Source organism: Alosa sapidissima, chromosome 18, assembly GCF_018492685.1.
Source record: "Alosa sapidissima isolate fAloSap1 chromosome 18, fAloSap1.pri, whole genome shotgun sequence".
Lineage (NCBI taxonomy): Eukaryota > Metazoa > Chordata > Actinopteri > Clupeiformes > Clupeidae > Alosa > Alosa sapidissima.
Window position 1 is genome coordinate 12,050,815 of NC_055974.1, and position 18,463 is coordinate 12,069,277.

At 42.8% G+C, this 18,463-nt stretch overlaps 1 protein-coding gene across 4 annotated transcripts in view; it reads left to right on the top strand.

Moving 5' to 3' along the window:
• Positions 1 to 18,274, top strand: part of znf638 (zinc finger protein 638) — a 37,272-nt gene extending 18,998 nt beyond the window's left edge. Inside the window, exons 5-27 of one of the 4 annotated variants that reach the window (XM_042069382.1) lie at positions 48 to 472; positions 655 to 872; positions 1,153 to 1,290; positions 1,959 to 2,057; positions 2,390 to 2,454; positions 2,565 to 2,939; positions 2,976 to 3,109; positions 3,982 to 4,013; positions 4,154 to 4,288; positions 4,600 to 4,731; positions 4,857 to 4,898; positions 5,494 to 5,625; positions 6,285 to 6,413; positions 6,507 to 6,532; positions 6,775 to 8,305; positions 8,462 to 8,521; positions 9,333 to 10,472; positions 10,692 to 10,797; positions 11,588 to 11,773; positions 15,046 to 15,423; positions 15,660 to 15,782; positions 15,898 to 16,019; positions 18,005 to 18,274. In XM_042069382.1, coding sequence (XP_041925316.1) covers positions 48 to 472; positions 655 to 872; positions 1,153 to 1,290; positions 1,959 to 2,057; positions 2,390 to 2,454; positions 2,565 to 2,939; positions 2,976 to 3,109; positions 3,982 to 4,013; positions 4,154 to 4,288; positions 4,600 to 4,731; positions 4,857 to 4,898; positions 5,494 to 5,625; positions 6,285 to 6,413; positions 6,507 to 6,532; positions 6,775 to 8,305; positions 8,462 to 8,521; positions 9,333 to 10,472; positions 10,692 to 10,797; positions 11,588 to 11,773; positions 15,046 to 15,423; positions 15,660 to 15,782; positions 15,898 to 16,019; positions 18,005 to 18,085 — 5,809 coding nt within the window. In that variant the 3' untranslated portion in view covers positions 18,086 to 18,274. Of the gene's footprint in view, positions 1 to 47; positions 473 to 654; positions 873 to 1,152; positions 1,291 to 1,958; positions 2,058 to 2,389; positions 2,455 to 2,564; positions 3,110 to 3,981; positions 4,014 to 4,153; positions 4,289 to 4,599; positions 4,732 to 4,856; positions 4,899 to 5,493; positions 5,626 to 6,284; positions 6,414 to 6,506; positions 6,533 to 6,774; positions 8,306 to 8,461; positions 8,522 to 9,332; positions 10,473 to 10,691; positions 10,798 to 11,587; positions 11,774 to 15,045; positions 15,424 to 15,659; positions 15,783 to 15,897; positions 16,020 to 18,004 lie in introns of all 4 variants that reach the window. The other 3 variants (XM_042069383.1, XM_042069384.1, XM_042069381.1) reach the window with 3 other exon arrangements.
• The last annotated feature ends 189 nt before the right edge of the window (positions 18,275 to 18,463 follow it).

The following is an 18,463-nucleotide window of genomic DNA, read 5'->3' on the forward strand; positions in this document are numbered from 1 at the left end:
GAATATTGTAATGATTTTCCTCACTGTTTCTTACCACCCTATCTCAGAAATGAGTCCAAACCACCTGTGGAGCACCGCAGTCCAAAGCGCCGTTCAAAATCCCGGTCTCATTCATGGACGAGATCTCCTAGTCCAAGACGACATCATGGATCCACAGGCCGTCGGCCTCGCTCCCGCTCCCGCTCCCGAAGCCCAGGCAGGTACCGGCGTTCCCGGAGTCGCTCCCGCTCACCTCGGAGGTCGTCCCGCTCGAGCCCCACTTCCCACGGCCGCCGGCGCTCCCGTAGCCCACAGTCACGCCGCTCCCGCTCCCCTCCATCGCGTCGCTCCAGATCCCACTCCCCACGGAACTACGGCAGGCGGTCTCCGCCTCGCTCTGGCCGTAGGGTGAGTCCGCGGAGGCCCAGCCCACATCGCCGACCGAGATCCAGCAGCAGTGAAAGATTGGCCAAGAAGCTCATTGAGTCCTCTGGTAAGAATGGCACCAAGAGCAGCGCTACTTTTGTTGTCCTTTATTATCAAATATATAATAAGATTTATTAATATATTATTATATAATACGATTTTTGCTCCCACCCCATTTTATAATATTTAAACTCGGTGCACGCTGTTCCTACCGAACTCTGCTCACACGTTGCATGTAATCCTCTACAGCCGGGTTGAACATCAAGGACAGCAGTGCGCTGGAGGCCGTGGTGAACTCTCTAGCTCCAACTCTACTTGCTGAGTTGGCCAAGAGGAAGAGTGCTGTCGCCTCATCCTCGGCCTCCAGGGATGGCGGCCGCAAGCGGACGCCTTCTCCTTCCCCCAAGAGGACCTCCTCCAAATCCAGTAGCTCCTCCACAAACAAGTCCACTGGCTCCTTCACTAAGGTATGGCAGCTTGAAAGGAGCATTCTGGACAATTTTAACATAGATCTCTGTTTCTGTACTGTTGGTATGGGAAAAAAATGGGTGCAAACTATCTCGAGTTGCAGCAGCTAACAGCCAGGCAGCTACAGTGCTACGCTCTGAAGGAATTTTTAAAATCACTGCATGAGGATTTGACCTTTAATTCATTCATAACTTTGCAAATATATTTGTTTGTCGTTTTGTATTTGTGTATATTATTTGATGGTAAATTGTGGTTCTTTATATATATTTTATTCTTCAGAAAAAGGCTGGTCCTGGTACAGCTTGCCTGCTCCGGTTCAAAGGAGTGCCTCACAAAACTACTGACCAAGAGCTCGTAGAGGTTATCCAGCCTTTTGGGAAGATCAACCATGCCTTTGTGATTAAGGCTATCGAAGAGGTATTTAAAGAGAGTACTCAAGTGTTGAAGTAACACTGTGCAACAATTTATAACTTTTTGTGCCATGTTTTATATGAGCAACTGCTTTTGGCATGGTCATTAAAGTAATACTGTTGATGTTGTATGATTATGTAAAGGACAGATATTAAACACAGCTGTCATTCCCACTAGCTGCCCTGGCCATGCACTATGCATTTTTTATTTATTTTTTTGTTCTTTTTGCTAGTTATGAACTTGTCATCTCCAAAAACTCTTTACATCTACTCACTTGCCTCCTCTATTCATGTACAGTACACTGCCGCTCAAAAGTTTGGGGCCACTTAGAAATATCCATTCCACCCCATTATAGACCGAATACCAACTGAGATCAGTTGCATTGTTTTTTTAATCAGGGCAGCAGTTTTCAGATTGCATTACATATTTGCAAAAGGGTTCTCCAATGTTTTGCATTAAAGATCAGCCATTTCTGTCTACAACAGTCATTTACAACATTGATGAAAACAAGGACATTTCTAAGTTTGCAAAAGACCTGCACCTGCAGTATAATCTATCAAGTTGTGCAGGGCTCCTTTCTTCCATTTATGTATGTTTTACGGGCCTCAGGTTGGTAAATGTATATAATTAAAGGCCTCACATATCCACTCAAAATTGTTTTTCTCTGTCCCCAGGCCTCGGTGTGCATGGAGAGAGAGGAAGATGCTAGAGATTTGGCAAACTTCAAGAACCTGAGGATCCATGGCAGGTTGATCACCATCTGTAGGGAGGAGGTATGGGAGGATTCTGCACTTGAAATTTTTGTGATTTCGTGCAAATATTTTGTCCGAAAAATCGGACTTGGTGTGTACGGCCCTTTACCCTTAATCCGGTACGGGAATGTTGGAAATGGAACATTCTAAAGAATATCTGGGTTCATTCAGAGCCTGGATAGATCTCTCTCTAGGACTCTGGGTTCATTGAATTCAACATGGAATTTTAGAACCTTACAATGTTGCGGAACAGAATCTTCTGTTAGAATGTTCAAAACTCTCCTGCTGAAGCCTTAACCTTAAGCCTTCAGCCTTAACGTCTCGGTTTCACTCACATACATCTCTTTGTCTAGGAGCTAACGGATCCTAGAGCACGACCTGCTGGCAGAGAGGAGAGGAAGGTTATGGTTGTTAAAAAGTTAGTACTGCATTTATTTTTTAAAATAAAAATATATATTTTTTTATTTTTTATTTTTTTATTTTTTTTATTATTAATCTAAGGTCCTAATATATGTGTTTCGTTTAAAGGAAAGACACGGGCATGGGTAGAGCACCTCCGACAAGGCTGCTAGCCAGACCCCTAGGTAGAGGTCTCCCTCCTCTGATGGGGTTGGGAAGGAGACCTCCTCTGCTCCAGAATCCTGCAACTGGCCCTGTGAAGCCAGGCAGGTACCCTGGAAAGACAGGCCAGGCTACAGGAAAGGATAGCAAGACTGCAGGAAAGGCAAGCCAGACCCCTGGAAAGGCAAACCAGACCCCTGGAAAAGCGAACCAGGCCCCTGGAAAGGCTAACAAGGCTAACCAGGCCCCTGGAAAGGCTAACCAGGCCCCTGGAAAGGCTAACCAGGCCCCTGGAAAGGCGAATCAGACCCCGGGAAAGGCGAATCAGACCCCGGGAAAGGCGAATCAGACCCCGGGAAAGGCGAGCCATACTGTGGGGAAAGCGGGCCAGACGCCAGCTAAAGCTGGGCAGAATTCAGCTAAACCAGGTCAGACCGCGGCCAAGCCTCCTCAGACCACGACAAAGAGCGGTCCAGCGTCCCAGACTGCTAAAGCTAAACCTCCCCCTAAAGGTAAGCCTTACTCTAGGGCTGGGCGATTTACCGAATATACTCGATATATCTCAGTTTGCTGTACGTGAGATACATTAAAGTGTTATTGCAAAGTGTTATTGCAAATATTTAGTATTTCACCGTCAACCATGTCATTTGTCAACCAATAACCAAACGACTAATTAAGTAATGCACCACACCGTTACCTTACCTTCTATCCGATGAAAGCCATCATCATTCATATGGAGACATATTAGATTAGATTCAACTTTATACAATATCAGTGATGGATTGAAACAAATAAAATTTATTTGTAAAGTTAACTGAAACCATGCAAAAAGAGAAATGAGTTAACAGTTTATCCTGAAGAGTGGACAGAAAAAAGAAGAGAGAATGATCAAGCCAAATAACAGGCCCTGATGAATGCTTTGGCTAGGCTAAAATAAATCAATTAGTGTACTTTATTTAGGTGTGTTGAAATTTTTGTGTGCACACTTTTCTGTATGAGAATTTTTTACTGGCAAGAATTCAAAACTACTTTCACCCCAGCTTTTACATGCAAATATATAATAGAAACCACCTGAATAATCAAGAATGTTTTAATGCAGATATTATTTGCAGGGTTTGGACTGGTATGATTTAGCCTAGCCTACTGTATTGTACTGGTATGATTTAAAACATCACAGGGTGAAAGTGAGAATTCATAAATTCTTTTGGAGTAGATTTCTAAATATCAAGATATATATTGTGAAATAGACTATATCGCAATATTATTTTTCAGGCATATCGCCCAGCCCTACCTTACTCCTAGTCGAACTTTTTATGTCTATCTGCCTGTTAATCGCTGTCAAAATTATGGTGATTTCATAAAATGTTTTTTTGGTTTTTAACAGAAACACCAGCTGTGAAGAAAGTTGTCAAAAGGGTAAGCCAGTTTGAATTTTTTGCAGCATTATTAAACATTTCAGCTGTATGGATAAAGCCGATTCTAGAGTGCTACTCGGTATAATCTTTCGTGTGAAGTGAAAATGCATAGTGTGACATTGCTATTGTCTGTGCTGTCAGGAAATCCCATGGAGGAAGAATGTGATCACAGTATCTGGTATTCCTACTAGTGGAGTAACAGAAGAACAGCTTTTGGACTTGGCTAAACCACATGGCTGCAATACTGTCCCCATCATTGCTGTCAACCAGGGAAAGGTACACACACACACACACAGCCACACAGCCACACAGCCACACAGCCTATTTGCTTTGCTGTATGGTTACATTTAATATGCATGAACTTGTTTTTTGATTGTTTACAATTTGATTATAATGCATAAGTAAACTGAATACGGAATCTGACAAAAAAGAGCCTACAAATCACTACTGCACCTTAGATGTGGCACTAGACATAGTTGTGATACATGGTAACATTACATGCATTATACATAGTTGCATATGTATGTGATTTTTTTTCTTAGTTCTTAGTCAGACAGTCTGGTTATTGTTGTTTTGTTGCTATTCAGGCTTTTATTGAGATGCCCACTATGGAGGCTGCTGAGGCCATGGTCAAGGCATATTCTGAGACGCCTGCAAAAATTGAGGACGCCCAGCTGACCCTCTCAATGATGACCACACCCATCGACCTGAAATACACGGTGTGTTGGAATAGCTTTTCCTGTTGTAAAAACACCTGAACTGACATGCCCCCAAATTCTCTTGGATTCCATATATGGCTTGAAACACAGTCTCATAACATAGTCTGATTTTGCCTTGGTTACAGGAATCAGTCTTCAGAGTTCTGATGGGTATGGCAAAAACTGAGGTAAGTGTTAAATCATGGACATGTTTACATGCATGCATGCAGTTATAGTGGAACCACACTAACCGCAATTTGCCACTATTAGTAGGCAAATTGCAAGAGTTGATGCAGGAAGCAGTTGTAGGCAGATAACAGATGCGAGTTGAAATTCGCAAACATAGGCGAACATTCAGGAATATTTGGCAAGTAGTTTTCTGTTTGTTTTGAGTTCTCCACGAATGTTTCTGAACACTCGCAAGCAGTTTGAGGAGGTAGTTCTCCGCGAAAATACATGGGAGCTGGACGAAGGGGTTACCATGTTTACACAAAATCGTGCAAATTGAACTGTTCAGAGAAAGCATGTTTGCTGCAAATGTTTGAATTTGAACACACCTCAGTTGTTGGTGGTCTTTAGCAGACCTTGCGTAACATTCATTGTATCTGTTTTTCACTAGCTTGTGAAGTGCAAGTTTTGTTGTTATTTGAGGGACAAAATTCCTCCTTCCAAAAGCCCGTTCATCAGCTTATGTTGTACTCCAAGGTTGCTTATGTTTGGATACGTTTTCAAGTTTCAAGTCTTTTTAAAAACATTTCTTATTTCTCTGTCCGGCCATCACAGGAAATCGCCACTCTGCCAGAGCGCCTCCTGATAGTTTCAAATGTGCCTGTTAGCAGCACGGCTGTCACGGAGATTTTGGAGCTCGTCAAGCGCTTTGGTGCCTACAAACAGGCTCTGCCTCTCAATAAAAGGGTATGCGTGCAAGATTTACATGTTATGACCTGCTCGACTCAGTGTTTCCCAAAACCAAAGATGATGTCCGGAAATGGCGTGTTTTATTTAAGAAGCTTAAGTTTAAGAAGCTTTCAATCAGAGAATTTTGAGATATTTTCCTTGATGATGAATCATGATACAAATTGATTAATTGACGTTACCAAAATAGTTGGCGATTGATTTTGTAGTTGTCAACTAATCGAACAATTGTCATAGCCCTATTTCCAAATCAACATATTTCATTCAGACACTTACACACTCACTTAAATGCCAATATGCAATTCAGATAGCTCCAGAGAGCTTTTGAGAAGACGGGTGGAAAAATATTTTGCTGACAAGTCATCTTTAGAAAGTGTTGTGCAACAAAAATTATGTACAGCTTCAAATCAATTTGGCACACAAGATTGTAGTTTCTTCGCACTCAGTAATCTTTTGTACCACACGCAATAATAAGCAAAAAGCTCTTCCATAACTGCCACGAATATGGCTGCTACTGGTAGTAGTTGATAACAAATAGCACCTTGCTATTCCCAGTGCAGTAATTGTTGTAATCACAAAGCTAACTGAAGTGAACTACACACCACAACTCTCCATATGCATAGTTTCTGAATGCTCACTCTCATCCTGTCTTGTGTCAGATTATTTTTGAGATGGATACCCCTGCCATTGCCAGAACTGTTCACAACCGCTTCAAGAAGTTTCCCTGTATCATCCAGAACAATCCCCTTAACTTCACCCTGGCTAAACCTCTGAAGCCTGCAGAGGAGGTATGTCTTGTTTCTCTTTCAATATCTGTGTCCTTTGCTTGTGCTGGTGTAAGCCAAAAAACTCATTGCATTATATATGTCTTCATCTTACAGGTCAAAAAGAAGAAAGGAGCTAACAGGTGAGCTTTCTTGATAAATTAAAACATTTGTTGTCACAGTTGTATAACCTTCTATCCAGTTATACTGTGGTAGGGGTGACACATTTCTTTTTAGCCAGTTAAGTATTTCTTGCATCTATAAAAGATCTGCACTCTAAGGAGTTTGAGCCTGCACCCACACTTGTATGCTAATGTGAAGTAACTTAACAAATAACTAACTAAACAAACAAACAAACAACAACAACTGCTGTGTTAATTTACAGTAACAAGGCAGGAGCTAAGCCTGTTGATACAAGCAAGAAGGCTGTGCCTACAGATACAGCAACAGCTACAACAGCTGAAGATGAGGCCAAACAGGCTAAGACACCCGCTGCTACAGGTGAAGCCATTCCTATGGAGGCAGCATCCATTGCTGTCACAACAGCTCCTCCATGTGATGATACCCAATCAGTGACCCCTGCGGCCACTGAAAGCCTGTCCCCCAGTGATGCTACCCCTGATCCTACCACAACAACGGACCCTCCCAGTGATGACAGTTTGGCAGTGGCAGCGACCCCTGACACTTTGTTAGTGACCCCTAACGTCTCTGAAGCAACAGAAACCCCTTGTAAGCCTGCAGCTGAAGTGACCCCTGACGTCACCGCCATACCATCCACTGAGAGAGTCTCCACTCCTCCCGCTGTTGTTACGGACTCGCACCCAGATTCCACACCTGCTCAAGAACCCCTTGCTATAGCCGAGAAGACCGAGGCCTCGGCTGAGGATGCAGGCATCACTGAGACTACCGAGACTGACACTCAAGTGCTCACCCAAGAGGAAAACCTTTCCAAGGATACTGCCGCTGAAGAGCCTGCAGTGGAAGCCTCGCAGATCGAGGAGGATGCTCCCGTGACCACGCCGGTCACAAAGGACGTTGAGTCACGCCAAGACAATCAGGAGGATACAGAGACCTCTCCCAGTGCTGAACCAATGGAAGTGCCTATGCAACAGAGTGAAGCGAAGGAAGAGAATGCAGGGGTGGAACAGGATGCTGTTGCTAATAGCAACAGTGTAGAGATTACTAAGGCTGCGGCCTCCCCTTCCGTAGCCATGGAGACGCCAAAAATCTCGACCGAAGAAGCAAAACAGGGTAGTGAGGACAAACAGGATGACCGTGTTGAACCACAGCCAAGCAAAGACAAAGAGTTGGCCAATTCAGAAGAGCCCCCATGTGGTTCGTCCAGCTCTTGCAATCCACCACCAGCTCCAAGTGAGGAATGCAGTGCTCCTCCAGAGGAAAAAGCAGCGGCGGTGATCCCGGCGCCACCTGATGGTGGGCCGGTATTGGACTTCCCTCCGGTCACCCAGGAGATCCTGAGAGCTCTGGAGGCAGCCGTGCACCAGTGCCGCATGCAGTCCTCCTTGAGGCGGGCCGAGGAGGAGGCCAGACAGAAACAAGCCGAAGCAGAAAAGAAGAACTCTGCCAGTAATAAGCCAACCACCCCAAGCAAGACAACCACCCCAAGCAAACCCGGCGCTAAGCCCAGTCCACAGGAGAAGAAAGCACCTGCGGCAGACGTCAAGAAAGCCCACACTTCTTCCACAGGTGGAGGTAACGGACGCGGACGGAAAGACTCCACTCCAGAGAGAGATTCCCGGCAACAGAGCAGGAGTCGGGCAGGCTCGGACGAAGAGCAGCTGCCTACATCCCGGAGAGGAGGATCGTCCAGCTCCTCATCCTCACGAAGAAGCAGGCAGGACAGCAGCCCTGCCACCAAGACGAGCAAAGGACGCGAAGATGATGGCAAGCACAAGGTAAGGGTTCGAGAAGCTGTCATTTTTTTTATAAACAAAACAAAAGCGATCATTCATAAGCTTAAAATTGTTCATAAACAAAGTAATCAAACCTAATACGACAATTTCTTTCATTTGAAGCCAAACTCTCACGAAGGTTCTTCCGTTTCTTCACAGAGCCACAGCACTAGCAGAAGCACACGCTCATTGAGTAGCTCCAAAGACAAGAAGGAACAGGTGAGGATTGGATATTGATGTTATTGACTACTAATCGGACTAACACACTCAAAACACCTCAGTGTAAACTCAACCAGGTGCTAAATCCTCCTGAGCGTCAAAATAAACTTTGTGTCTCTCAGTTCTCTTCAGGAGGATAGCACTCTCAGTTCCCACAATTAAAGGAACCGTATGTAAGAAATGTATTTCAATTAATCATAAAATGGCCCTGATATGTCACCAGACATTAAGAAATCATGTTAATTTCAAATACTTCTATCACTGACAACAGTAGTCCGGCCAGGATATTGTAATTTAAAAAGTGAAGTTGCAGCCCTCAGCTAATGTTGATGTTGACATGTTGTGTTTTGGCCTGATGCGCCATCCTCCACCTATCTACTAATCACAAAGTCAGTAGTGTTTCGGCATTCGGGTAGCCAGCTCTGCCAGTCAGGGGGGAGGGGAGGGGATACACCGCTCTACAGTATTTTGAAAGTGATTGCAGTACCAGTTTTGGCCACAATCTTACATACGGTTCCTTTAAAAAAATTTTTTTTAACTGAGAGTGCTATCCCTTATTCACAAAGTTTGTTACTGACTATTAATGACATACAAGGGAGTTGGTGAAAGGTATATGACTGTAAATTTATAGGTACATATTCCTAGGCACCCAAACCAGTTTCATGCATGCAAAGTTGACCGGTTTCACAGCATTCTGTAAAAGTCAAACATTTGGGAGTTCTCATTAGTAGCTGCTGTGTTATGAAATAATGAAAAGCATTTTGTAGACGTGTCCTTTATAAGTAAGTGTGGGAATCTTGTGCCCTTTCAGGTTGCTGTTGAACAGCAGCAACAACAGCAGGAGGAGGAAGAAGAGGAGGATGACTTTTTCCCCTTTAACATGGATGAGTTTGTTACTGTTGATGAGGTCTGCGACGATGCTGAAGAAGAACCAGCCGAAGTTCCAGCCGAAGCTCCTGAGCAAACCTCAAAGAGAAAGAGATCTGACTCCCCCCAACCTGTTGAATCCTCCCCACCTCAGAAGAAGCTGGCTGCAGCCTCTCAAAAGACCCCCACCCCAGTCAGCAAAGGAAAACCGGCAAAGAAACCCACTCCCAGAACATCGTCACGCAGAACTCGGTCCAGTGTCGCCACAGAGTCAAAAGAAGACGCGGAGGATGTGCCAGAGGCAGAGCCGAATGGCGATGAAGCTGAGGAACCGAAGAAAGACCTTCCCAAGACTGACGCTGCTGCTGCTGCTGCTGTTGTTGCTGTTGTTGGTGCAGAAGACCAACAGGGGGCAGTAGAGGATGCCAAAGTGGCTGAGGTAACTGTAGAAACTGCTGCAAACTCTGACTCCTCAGAACAAAATCAGACACAAGAGGTCAAAGTTGAGGTAAAGATTGAGGAAATTTCCCCTCAGCGGCCAGTGACCAATCTGGAAGTGGATCATGTCGCTATAGAGAATGTGAAGACCGAGTCCTCTACTTTCCTGCTGTCAGAAGAAACTGAGGTTGCTGTGAAAGGTACTGATGCAGTGAAGGTGGAGGAGTCCGCAGACATGGAATTGGCTACTGGGAAGACCGAAACCCAGGCCTTAAAGGAAGAGACCTCGGAGGCTGTGAAACAAGAGGAGAAGAGTGACCTCTCAGTTGCAGGCCGTCCCAACCCAAATGTGCTGGTCACGCTGGACGAGGTCAGCGAGGGTGAGGAAGACTTCCCCAATGATGGCGAAGATGATGCTGAGGAGGAAGAGCGCCTGAAGAGGCAGGCCGGGGAGGATCCCGAGGGGCTGGTGACGGTTGACGAGGTCGGGGAGGACGAAGGGGAAAATCTGGAAGAGCATTTAGTCACCTTGGATGAAATTGTGGCAGATGAGGAGGAGGATGGAGAAGGTGAACAACCAGCACTTTGTTCAGAGACCGCCCATGATAACCAAGAAGAGGAATCGGGGGATGCTTTCAATCCTGAGGTTAGTAGTTTTACTTAACTGCTAACTGTTACTTATGGCTCTATGATTGACCTATTGCACATAAAATGGAATGATTAGCCCTTTTTTAACACGTCTTGGTGTTACTTATTTGCTGCTGCAAAGGTTGGGATCTGAGATCTTATTTAAATAAGATAAAGGGTAGCATTCTGCATTTATCCTTCGACTCTTTGATTCATTGTTCACCTTGTCCACTCACAGACTCTGGTGACGCTGGATGAGGCACATGGAGACGATGACGAGATGGAGGAGGAAAAGCTGAAGAAGGATGTGGAGGAGGACACCACTGTGCCTTCAGGCGGCATGGGTGAGTAGAGCATGCAGAGTGATCAGGAAAACCCCCCTGTACCCCAGAAAGGCTTTCAATAAGTTTACAATACTACTTGATTTATTTGTAGGGACACTCTCCACACTACCACCGAAGTGTAAGGCTATTTTGATCCAATTTATTTTGATGTGGCCCCGTGCCTGCTGCTACAGTATAATAAACTATAACAGGCTTTGTGCAGAGACAGAAGAGCTGGATGGTAATCTGCACTCGATTGCTCTTTCTCAGCCAACAGCTGTTGTGTCTCACTAACTGACTGAAATTGAATTTCACGGTCTTAAACTGAATTGTGAGAACTGAACGTGGAAGTGCATAGAGATGGGATTTTCAGTGAGGATCATGTATGTGTCAGAGCAAATGAATTCAATTGCAAAATATTACATTCTGTTTCAAGTTTATGGGATTCAGTTACAAACTTATGAATTCAATTTCCAAATGTACTATTCAGATTGGGTTTTTCAATACAATTGCTCAAATTCAGCCATTCAAATGCAAATACAAAATATTTAGATTCAGTTTGAAGTGGCACAAGAATCGCTTCATAAACTTGCCTTTAAGCACTGCTTCTGTGAAATTCCTGGGTTTGGAAAAGACTGAATAACCTAGATATTTAGAATTATCTGACAAAACTGCTGAATTTTGTTCAGAAAAAGAAGTGTAGTTGAACAGCTCTTAAGACCAACATTGAAAAGCCTGTGTTGAAAACCTGCATTCAAAAACCTGCATTCAAAAACCTGTGTTTAAAAGCATGTGTTCACTCTGAATCCAGCTGAGCCTCCAGTGTCCCCCGGGATTGACGAGGTGGCAAGGATGAACTTTGTCACTGTGGACGAGGTGGGAGAGGAGGAGGACGAGCAGCCGCCATGGCAACCAGCTCCTGAAGAAGAGGAGCAGGGGAAGGAAGTAGTCAGCACAAGGAAAGCCAGAGCCAAGAAGAGAGCACGGCAGACTCCAGGTGAGGTTTCGTCTGAATAATCCACCTTCAGATATTGCCCTCATTAGATTGTGGAATGACCTGTATACATCAGGCATGAAAACTCCTCACCTTTCGGCGAAATTCGCCGTTTTGAATCCACTTGAATTGACTTACGTGGTTCGCAGATCCGATGAGAAAATATTGTAGAGGGGGGGGGGTGTATGGGGTTACAACTGAGTTAACAAATCACGCGCAGACGCGAACGCATTTTGCGTTGTAAGAAAAGAGCCCAATTAAAAACTTGTCTGATCCAGCAACGATTATGTGAATGCAGCCCCTATGCATTTAGCCTATTAAACAGTGGAAGCTAAATTTTGCTGCGGATGCAACGCAAACAGAACGCTTGCGCTAGAATAGCCTCCCTGTCTGTGTGACTACAGATATATGCGTCTGAAATGTCAGCTGGAATGTGAGCCCGGTAAGGAGAGATGCTTATTGATGTCACAGGTGGGCTAGTTGAAACGTTCAACTTCTGTCAGAAAAAGACGTTGAGATTGGTGTAGCAACGTAGCATAGGCTGTTGTTAAAGTTAGCGATATTGGACAAAAATATAGACATAACGAGTTCATTTGATGAAGAATACGTGCAGTTTGAGCCATCTAGATCGACAAAAGGTGAAGCAAATAGGCATACTTTATCAGTATAGCAAAGGCTAATGTGAATAACTAAATAGTTGAATTAAATGCTGGGCTGGTGCGTTTTGTCGAGTTCAGAGACAAAAGGAGTGTTTGACATGGTAATGCCGTCTTTTACTCACTACACACGTCACTGTTCACACAACACACTAGCACAATGCCACAATCTGTAAGTAGCCTAGCTGCAGTAGTGTTAATTTTGTCACCTATTTTTAATTTAGTCCTAGTCTTAGTCTTGTGACGAAATGTCCTTTTTAGTCTTTGTCATATTTAGTCATTCAAATATAATTTTTGTTAGTCAAGTTTTAGTCGACTAAAAGTCTCGTCATTTTAGTCTAGTTTTAGTCAAAAGAAAACTAAAGGTATCTTAGTCTTAGTCAGTTTTAGTCAACACATTTTAGTCTTTTTTTTATAACAAATTATTTCTGATTACCATTTGAGTCAAATAGTGTTTCACACATCTCAATTTTCCAACAATATTGTGTGTCCACAGGGCTACTCGTCTGTTATAATTACTCATTCTGATTTTTTTGTCAGTCAGTATGTTTACACGCACAGGTAAGTCGAGCTACAGTTATAGCTCGGCTGGGATTTGACCATAGACGTAAAAGATTTGAATGGACCACTGTCATATTCGTAGACCAGTGTTTCTCAAAGTGTGGTCCGGGAACCACTGGTGGTCCGCAAGCTATCCCAAGTGGTCCGCGAGCAGATGTGGTAAAATATAATATAGATGAGTTGTTTGCAATATTGAACCAACTTGTATGTAAAAACAGTTCTGCAACACTGTCTATGTAAGATATGCCAGTTTAAATCATACAGTATGAATCCACACAATAAGCAAAGTGGTTCAGTGAGTAGGCCTATAGTGTAGACTAATTATAGGCTACTGTTGGAGAAGGAATAATATTTTTTTTTAGCTAGGGTTAGTTAAGTGGTCCTGAAACTGAAAAAGTTTGAGAAACACTGTCGTAGACCAAAGTATTAATGTTTTACTCCGCCTTGCTAGATGGCGATATGCGCCCAAACACAACACATTCCCCAAACAGACTCTCCATCTTAGCCATAGCTAACTTGCTAGCGAACTTTCCATATTAGCTTACTTGCTAGCAAACTTTGCATCATCAGTCTAACTAGTTAAATAGTTGACATTACATGATGAAAATTTTCGTATGGACATTCTGGGGATGTTAATTTGTATGAGAGAAGCTTCAACTTCTGGGTATGTAGCATTGTGGCATACAGCTTAGGTTGTTAGCTTGCTAACTCTGGCAGAAATCTCCAGTGTTCTTGTTCCATGTAGTTTCGTGTTGCAGCCACAGGGTTGCAGCAACAGCACGTAGACTAGCCTACAGGAAAGCTGTTGCGTATGAACTCATTCGGAATATTTTGAAAACGTAACAGCTCGATATTCTGTCTTCTCATTTTGTAGACGAAAATGAAGAGAGATTTTATCTTAGTTTTTATTTCATGCAAAACATTTCAGTCTCGTCTTTTTTCGTCAACAATAATGCATCTTAAGATAGTCTTAGTCAGTGTTTCAGGACATTACTGCTGTCTCGTCATCGTCTCGTCTTAGTCATGAAAAAAAAGGTTGTTGACTAACATATTTCCTCTCGTCTCGTCTGACGAAATTAACACTAAGCTGCAGGTTAAAACATTTCAAACCAATTTTACAAATTAAAGCCTAGTCTACCCTACCCAAGTTTATTATTCTAATAGTTTACTATGAAGTGTCCATTAGGCCTATGAAATCTTCAGAAATGTCTGATAACTTCAGGCACAAAGAAATAAATAAAGAAAGAAAGAAAACTCATGTAGATTACTGAGAAGGAGAGGAGGCCCAGGCTGAAGCAAAGCCAAAAAGAAGTCGAATGACCAAAATTAGTCATTTTGTAGTTTGTTTTCTTCATAAATCTCTGGTTTTAGGCAACTTCATACTCCATGGAAGCTATGCACTATTGGCAACAATGTCACTCGCGCTTGTTTTGCTATGAAACGGGCATTTCCCACTTCGTGCGCCCTTGTCACCTTTTTCACCCCTGACCCGTTTTCATGCCTTATACATGTAACCAGAGACTCTCATGCGGAGACACCACACTCAAAGAATGCTCTATAGAAATGGATGGATTTAGTTTGTGACACAAATATGGCAATAGTCTACACATATCCCGTCCCTTCCTGTATGCCTCCCAAATAGCCTTAGTTGCGGAAATGGCCTTAAATTAAACAAACAAACAAACAAACATCCTGTATGCCTCCCCATTCACTTAAGTAGGAAAATAGCTGCCCGATAACTGCCCAAAGTGCATTACCAAGATGGCCACCGAGTGGGGGGACTTGCCTATATGGACTTAGATGGAACCCCTCTGTGGACTAGCAGTTTTGTTGTTGTTTGTTGTTTTTGCTTTGTTCTGTTCTACTATGTCCTGTCTGTTCGAGCATTCTATGTGTCTGTTCAGAAGCAAAAACTTAAAAAAAAAAAAAAAAAAATCATTCCCTTAAAACATTGCTCTCATGAATACAGTCTTAAGCCCACATGGCTTGTGCGCACATTTAGGTTCTCCTTAGATAAAACCTTCAACTGTGAACTCATTTTGTCACCTTGTTGTTTAGTGAGGAAGTCAACACGTGGCAAGAGGGGTGCGAAGCCTAGTGAGGAGGAAGAAGAGGAGGAGGAGGAGGAGGAGGAGCAGCAGCAGCAGCAGCAAGAGAAGAAGAGCCCAGAGAAGACCTCTACTCTCACCAAAACGGAAGAGGCACCCTCAGCCTTGGAACAGCCTGAGGACAAGGAGCCCAAACCTGCTTCGTTGTCCTGTGAGACCCAGAATACAGATACCTCATCCAAAGAGTCGAAAGAGGAGGGGACGTCTTCGGGGCAAGAGGCAAAAGGTGGCCTTGAGGATGTAAAGGAACAGGATGCCAAGTTCTTGGCAAAATTGGAAATGCCTGTTACCAAGGAGGACAAGGCAGATGTTAGAGCTCCTATAACGGGTGAGGCATTTTTTTTTCTTCAGTATCCTTTATGACAATGATGTGTTGAGAAGTAAGACAGAAGCAAGTTGGCACTTGGCTTAGCACTAGATTGTTATCAAGGTCGTTGAAGATTTCAGTCGAGTAATGGACTGGCCACCAGGAAGATGGGGAATGCTTTTGTCTTACTGAATATGGTGATGTCAGTGCTTATTTACCAGGTTGTAACTCACTAGATTGTTGTAATCTTCATGCAGTGGAGTCAAAGCAGAGGAGGGAAGAGGAGATGGAAGCGGAACCAGAGGTGAAGAGGTCCCGTTCGACATCACCCTTGGACGCAGACTTCACTATGCCTCCTTTCAAGCCTGACACCCCAGTCGGTATGAAAAAAACCAACAACAACACAAGATCACATGCATACAGGAGAGAGCAAAATATTGTACTGTATTTGTACTGCTGTGTATTTGCTGCAGCGTGGTTTGTGTTTATTTGCAGGGGTGGACTTTGTGGTGCCTAAAACGGGATTCTTCTGTAAGCTGTGCTCGCTGTTTTATGGCAGTGAGGAGACTGCCAAGAAGAGCCACTGCAGCAGCCTGCGTCACTATCAGAACATGGAGGTAATTTGCCAGCTATTCCATTTAGATTCCCTTTTACACTAATGAGAATTGATGGCAGTTGACACCTTAGGGTAGTGCCAAACTACCAAAAAATGTTAGTCATGCTGCATTAGTTTGATAACTTTCCCCCTCGATATGCATTATTGCATTGTTATACATACATCATAACAAACTCTCAGTAAACATATATAACATAACAAGTCAATACACCCCCTATATAATCAACAGGGAAGTGAAATCCAAGGTATTCAAGTGTTTTTTTTTTTTTTTCATCATCATATCAGCCATACACTTGATTGTAATAAATTATCAATTCACTTTTAAATTAATAAAAAGTTAGATTTGTTTACACTAGTTTAAATACAATATCAATACAAAAGAGAAGAAACATACGCAAGGCATAATGGACAACATTGCATTTGGGTATCAGAAAAATATTGCACGTTTGAGGTCGTAATGCGGCCACAACGCAAAGCGATAACCTCAAAGTGCATTATATTTCTGATGCCCGAACGCTACTTATACCACAGATACCACATTTGCCCGAACGCTCCACTTATACCACAGATACCACATTTGCATTGTGTTAATTTACTACTATAATTTCCACCTTTTGATCATGCAAACTGTCTTGTTTGTAGAACTACTACTTTCTGCCACACATGACTAATTTCTCAACTCACAGGACAAACTGTGTTCTAAATGGATGGTTGCTAACTCCAGTTGTGAGTTCCATATCTCTCTTTGTCAAGCTAGCATATCCCAAGATTCTGTTGAGCCTTAGATTTGTAAAATGACTTAATCCAAATGCAGCGTAACTGAGCTCAGTCATATGTTATAATGTTGCTACTGTATGATCTGAACATCTGTCAGATTGCTAATTTGTAGCTCTGTTGTAACGTGAGTTTGATGAATTGATATACAAGCATAATGCGGCCAAAAAACTGGAACTACTTTGTAAGTGTGCTAATATGTGAAAAAGAATTGATGTTGTAAAGAGCGCATCACAATAGGAAATTCAACCAAGCAGTGGTGTAATGCACATTCCTAAATAGCCAATGAAATCCAGGAAAACATCTATTTTGTATAATATGCACTGACATTTCCATCTTATTTTAGACATGGAGGTCACAGTATCAGGTCATGTATGCTTAATGAGATATATGTGGAGTACATAACAGAATTAAATCTCATCTACGACTTTAGCAACAAAACCTGGTATGCTGTGTTTCATCATTAATCCATTCTTAATATTCATAACAGCAAAATCAATTTCAATCTGAATCTGAACCACTGATAGCTGTAGAAGTGTGGAAATCAGATGTTTGATCAAATGTTTTTTTGCCAACATGCAGGTTAACTATTATTGTTTAGACACTCCGGTGTTAAAACAATCTAATTAGACTTTAGTACTACAGTAACTAATTTGACTCACCACATTCATACCTGGCTTGTACAACCTATAACAAGAAAAATATGTGTGCTTCCTATAACAAGAAGAAGCTTGTGAGCACAAAATAAGCATGCAAAATAAATCGCTTTTACTTATGGTCAGTCCCGGATGCAGTTAGTTTGGGCAATAAGTCAAACTCATGGTTATACTGTGTGGCCATGTGCTTTGCTGTAAAAAAGGGGTAATCATTTAGGTCGGGTATATTATGTGCACCCCAAATATTTAGGTTTTAAAAAGTGTGTACTGGGGTGGTGTGGTGCAACTGGCTACAGAGCCCGTACCACAGTCCGGTCCAAGTCTGAGTCTGAGCCGTGTCATTTCCCGATCCCACTCCATCTCTCTCTCCCACTCGCTTCCTGTCTCTAAACTATTCACTGTCCTGTCCCAATAAAGGCAAAAAGCCCCCAAAAATGGTGTACTATACATGCATTAATATAGTAAATAATCAGGTAGTCTGTAGTGGCATTGAGATCTTGTCTGTGGCAGCAGTTAAGTAACTCTCTGTTTTGTTTTTCTTGTCTTGCTCTCAAAGAAATATTACCAGAAACTGAAATCTCAGCAGAAGACGAGCAACTCCAAACAGACCTCCCGTCCCGGCTCAACGTCCGAATGATCATCATTGCCCACTTTAGCAGCCTTTTACTGTCATCTATTTGTCTCTATCAGTTTTGTGGGTCCAATACAATTTTGATGTACATTTCATTTATTTTAAAAATAAATACAACTGTTAAATATAAATGGTTATGAGACTAATGACATGAATGGAGATGTCTTATGAAATAAAATGTTTTATTTAGATCTCGCATGTCTCTTGCGCATTTATGAAATTGTTATCAGTTAGCTTCAATTAACACCCGGATCTCCTTGTATGGGCAAAGATGGTTGACGTTTAGGGATGTAGTGGAGGCTAAACGCAAGCAGTTTATCCACCCTTTAAAATTTTAGAAATAGAGTTTATCCACCTCTCAAAACCGATTATTCACCAATTGCA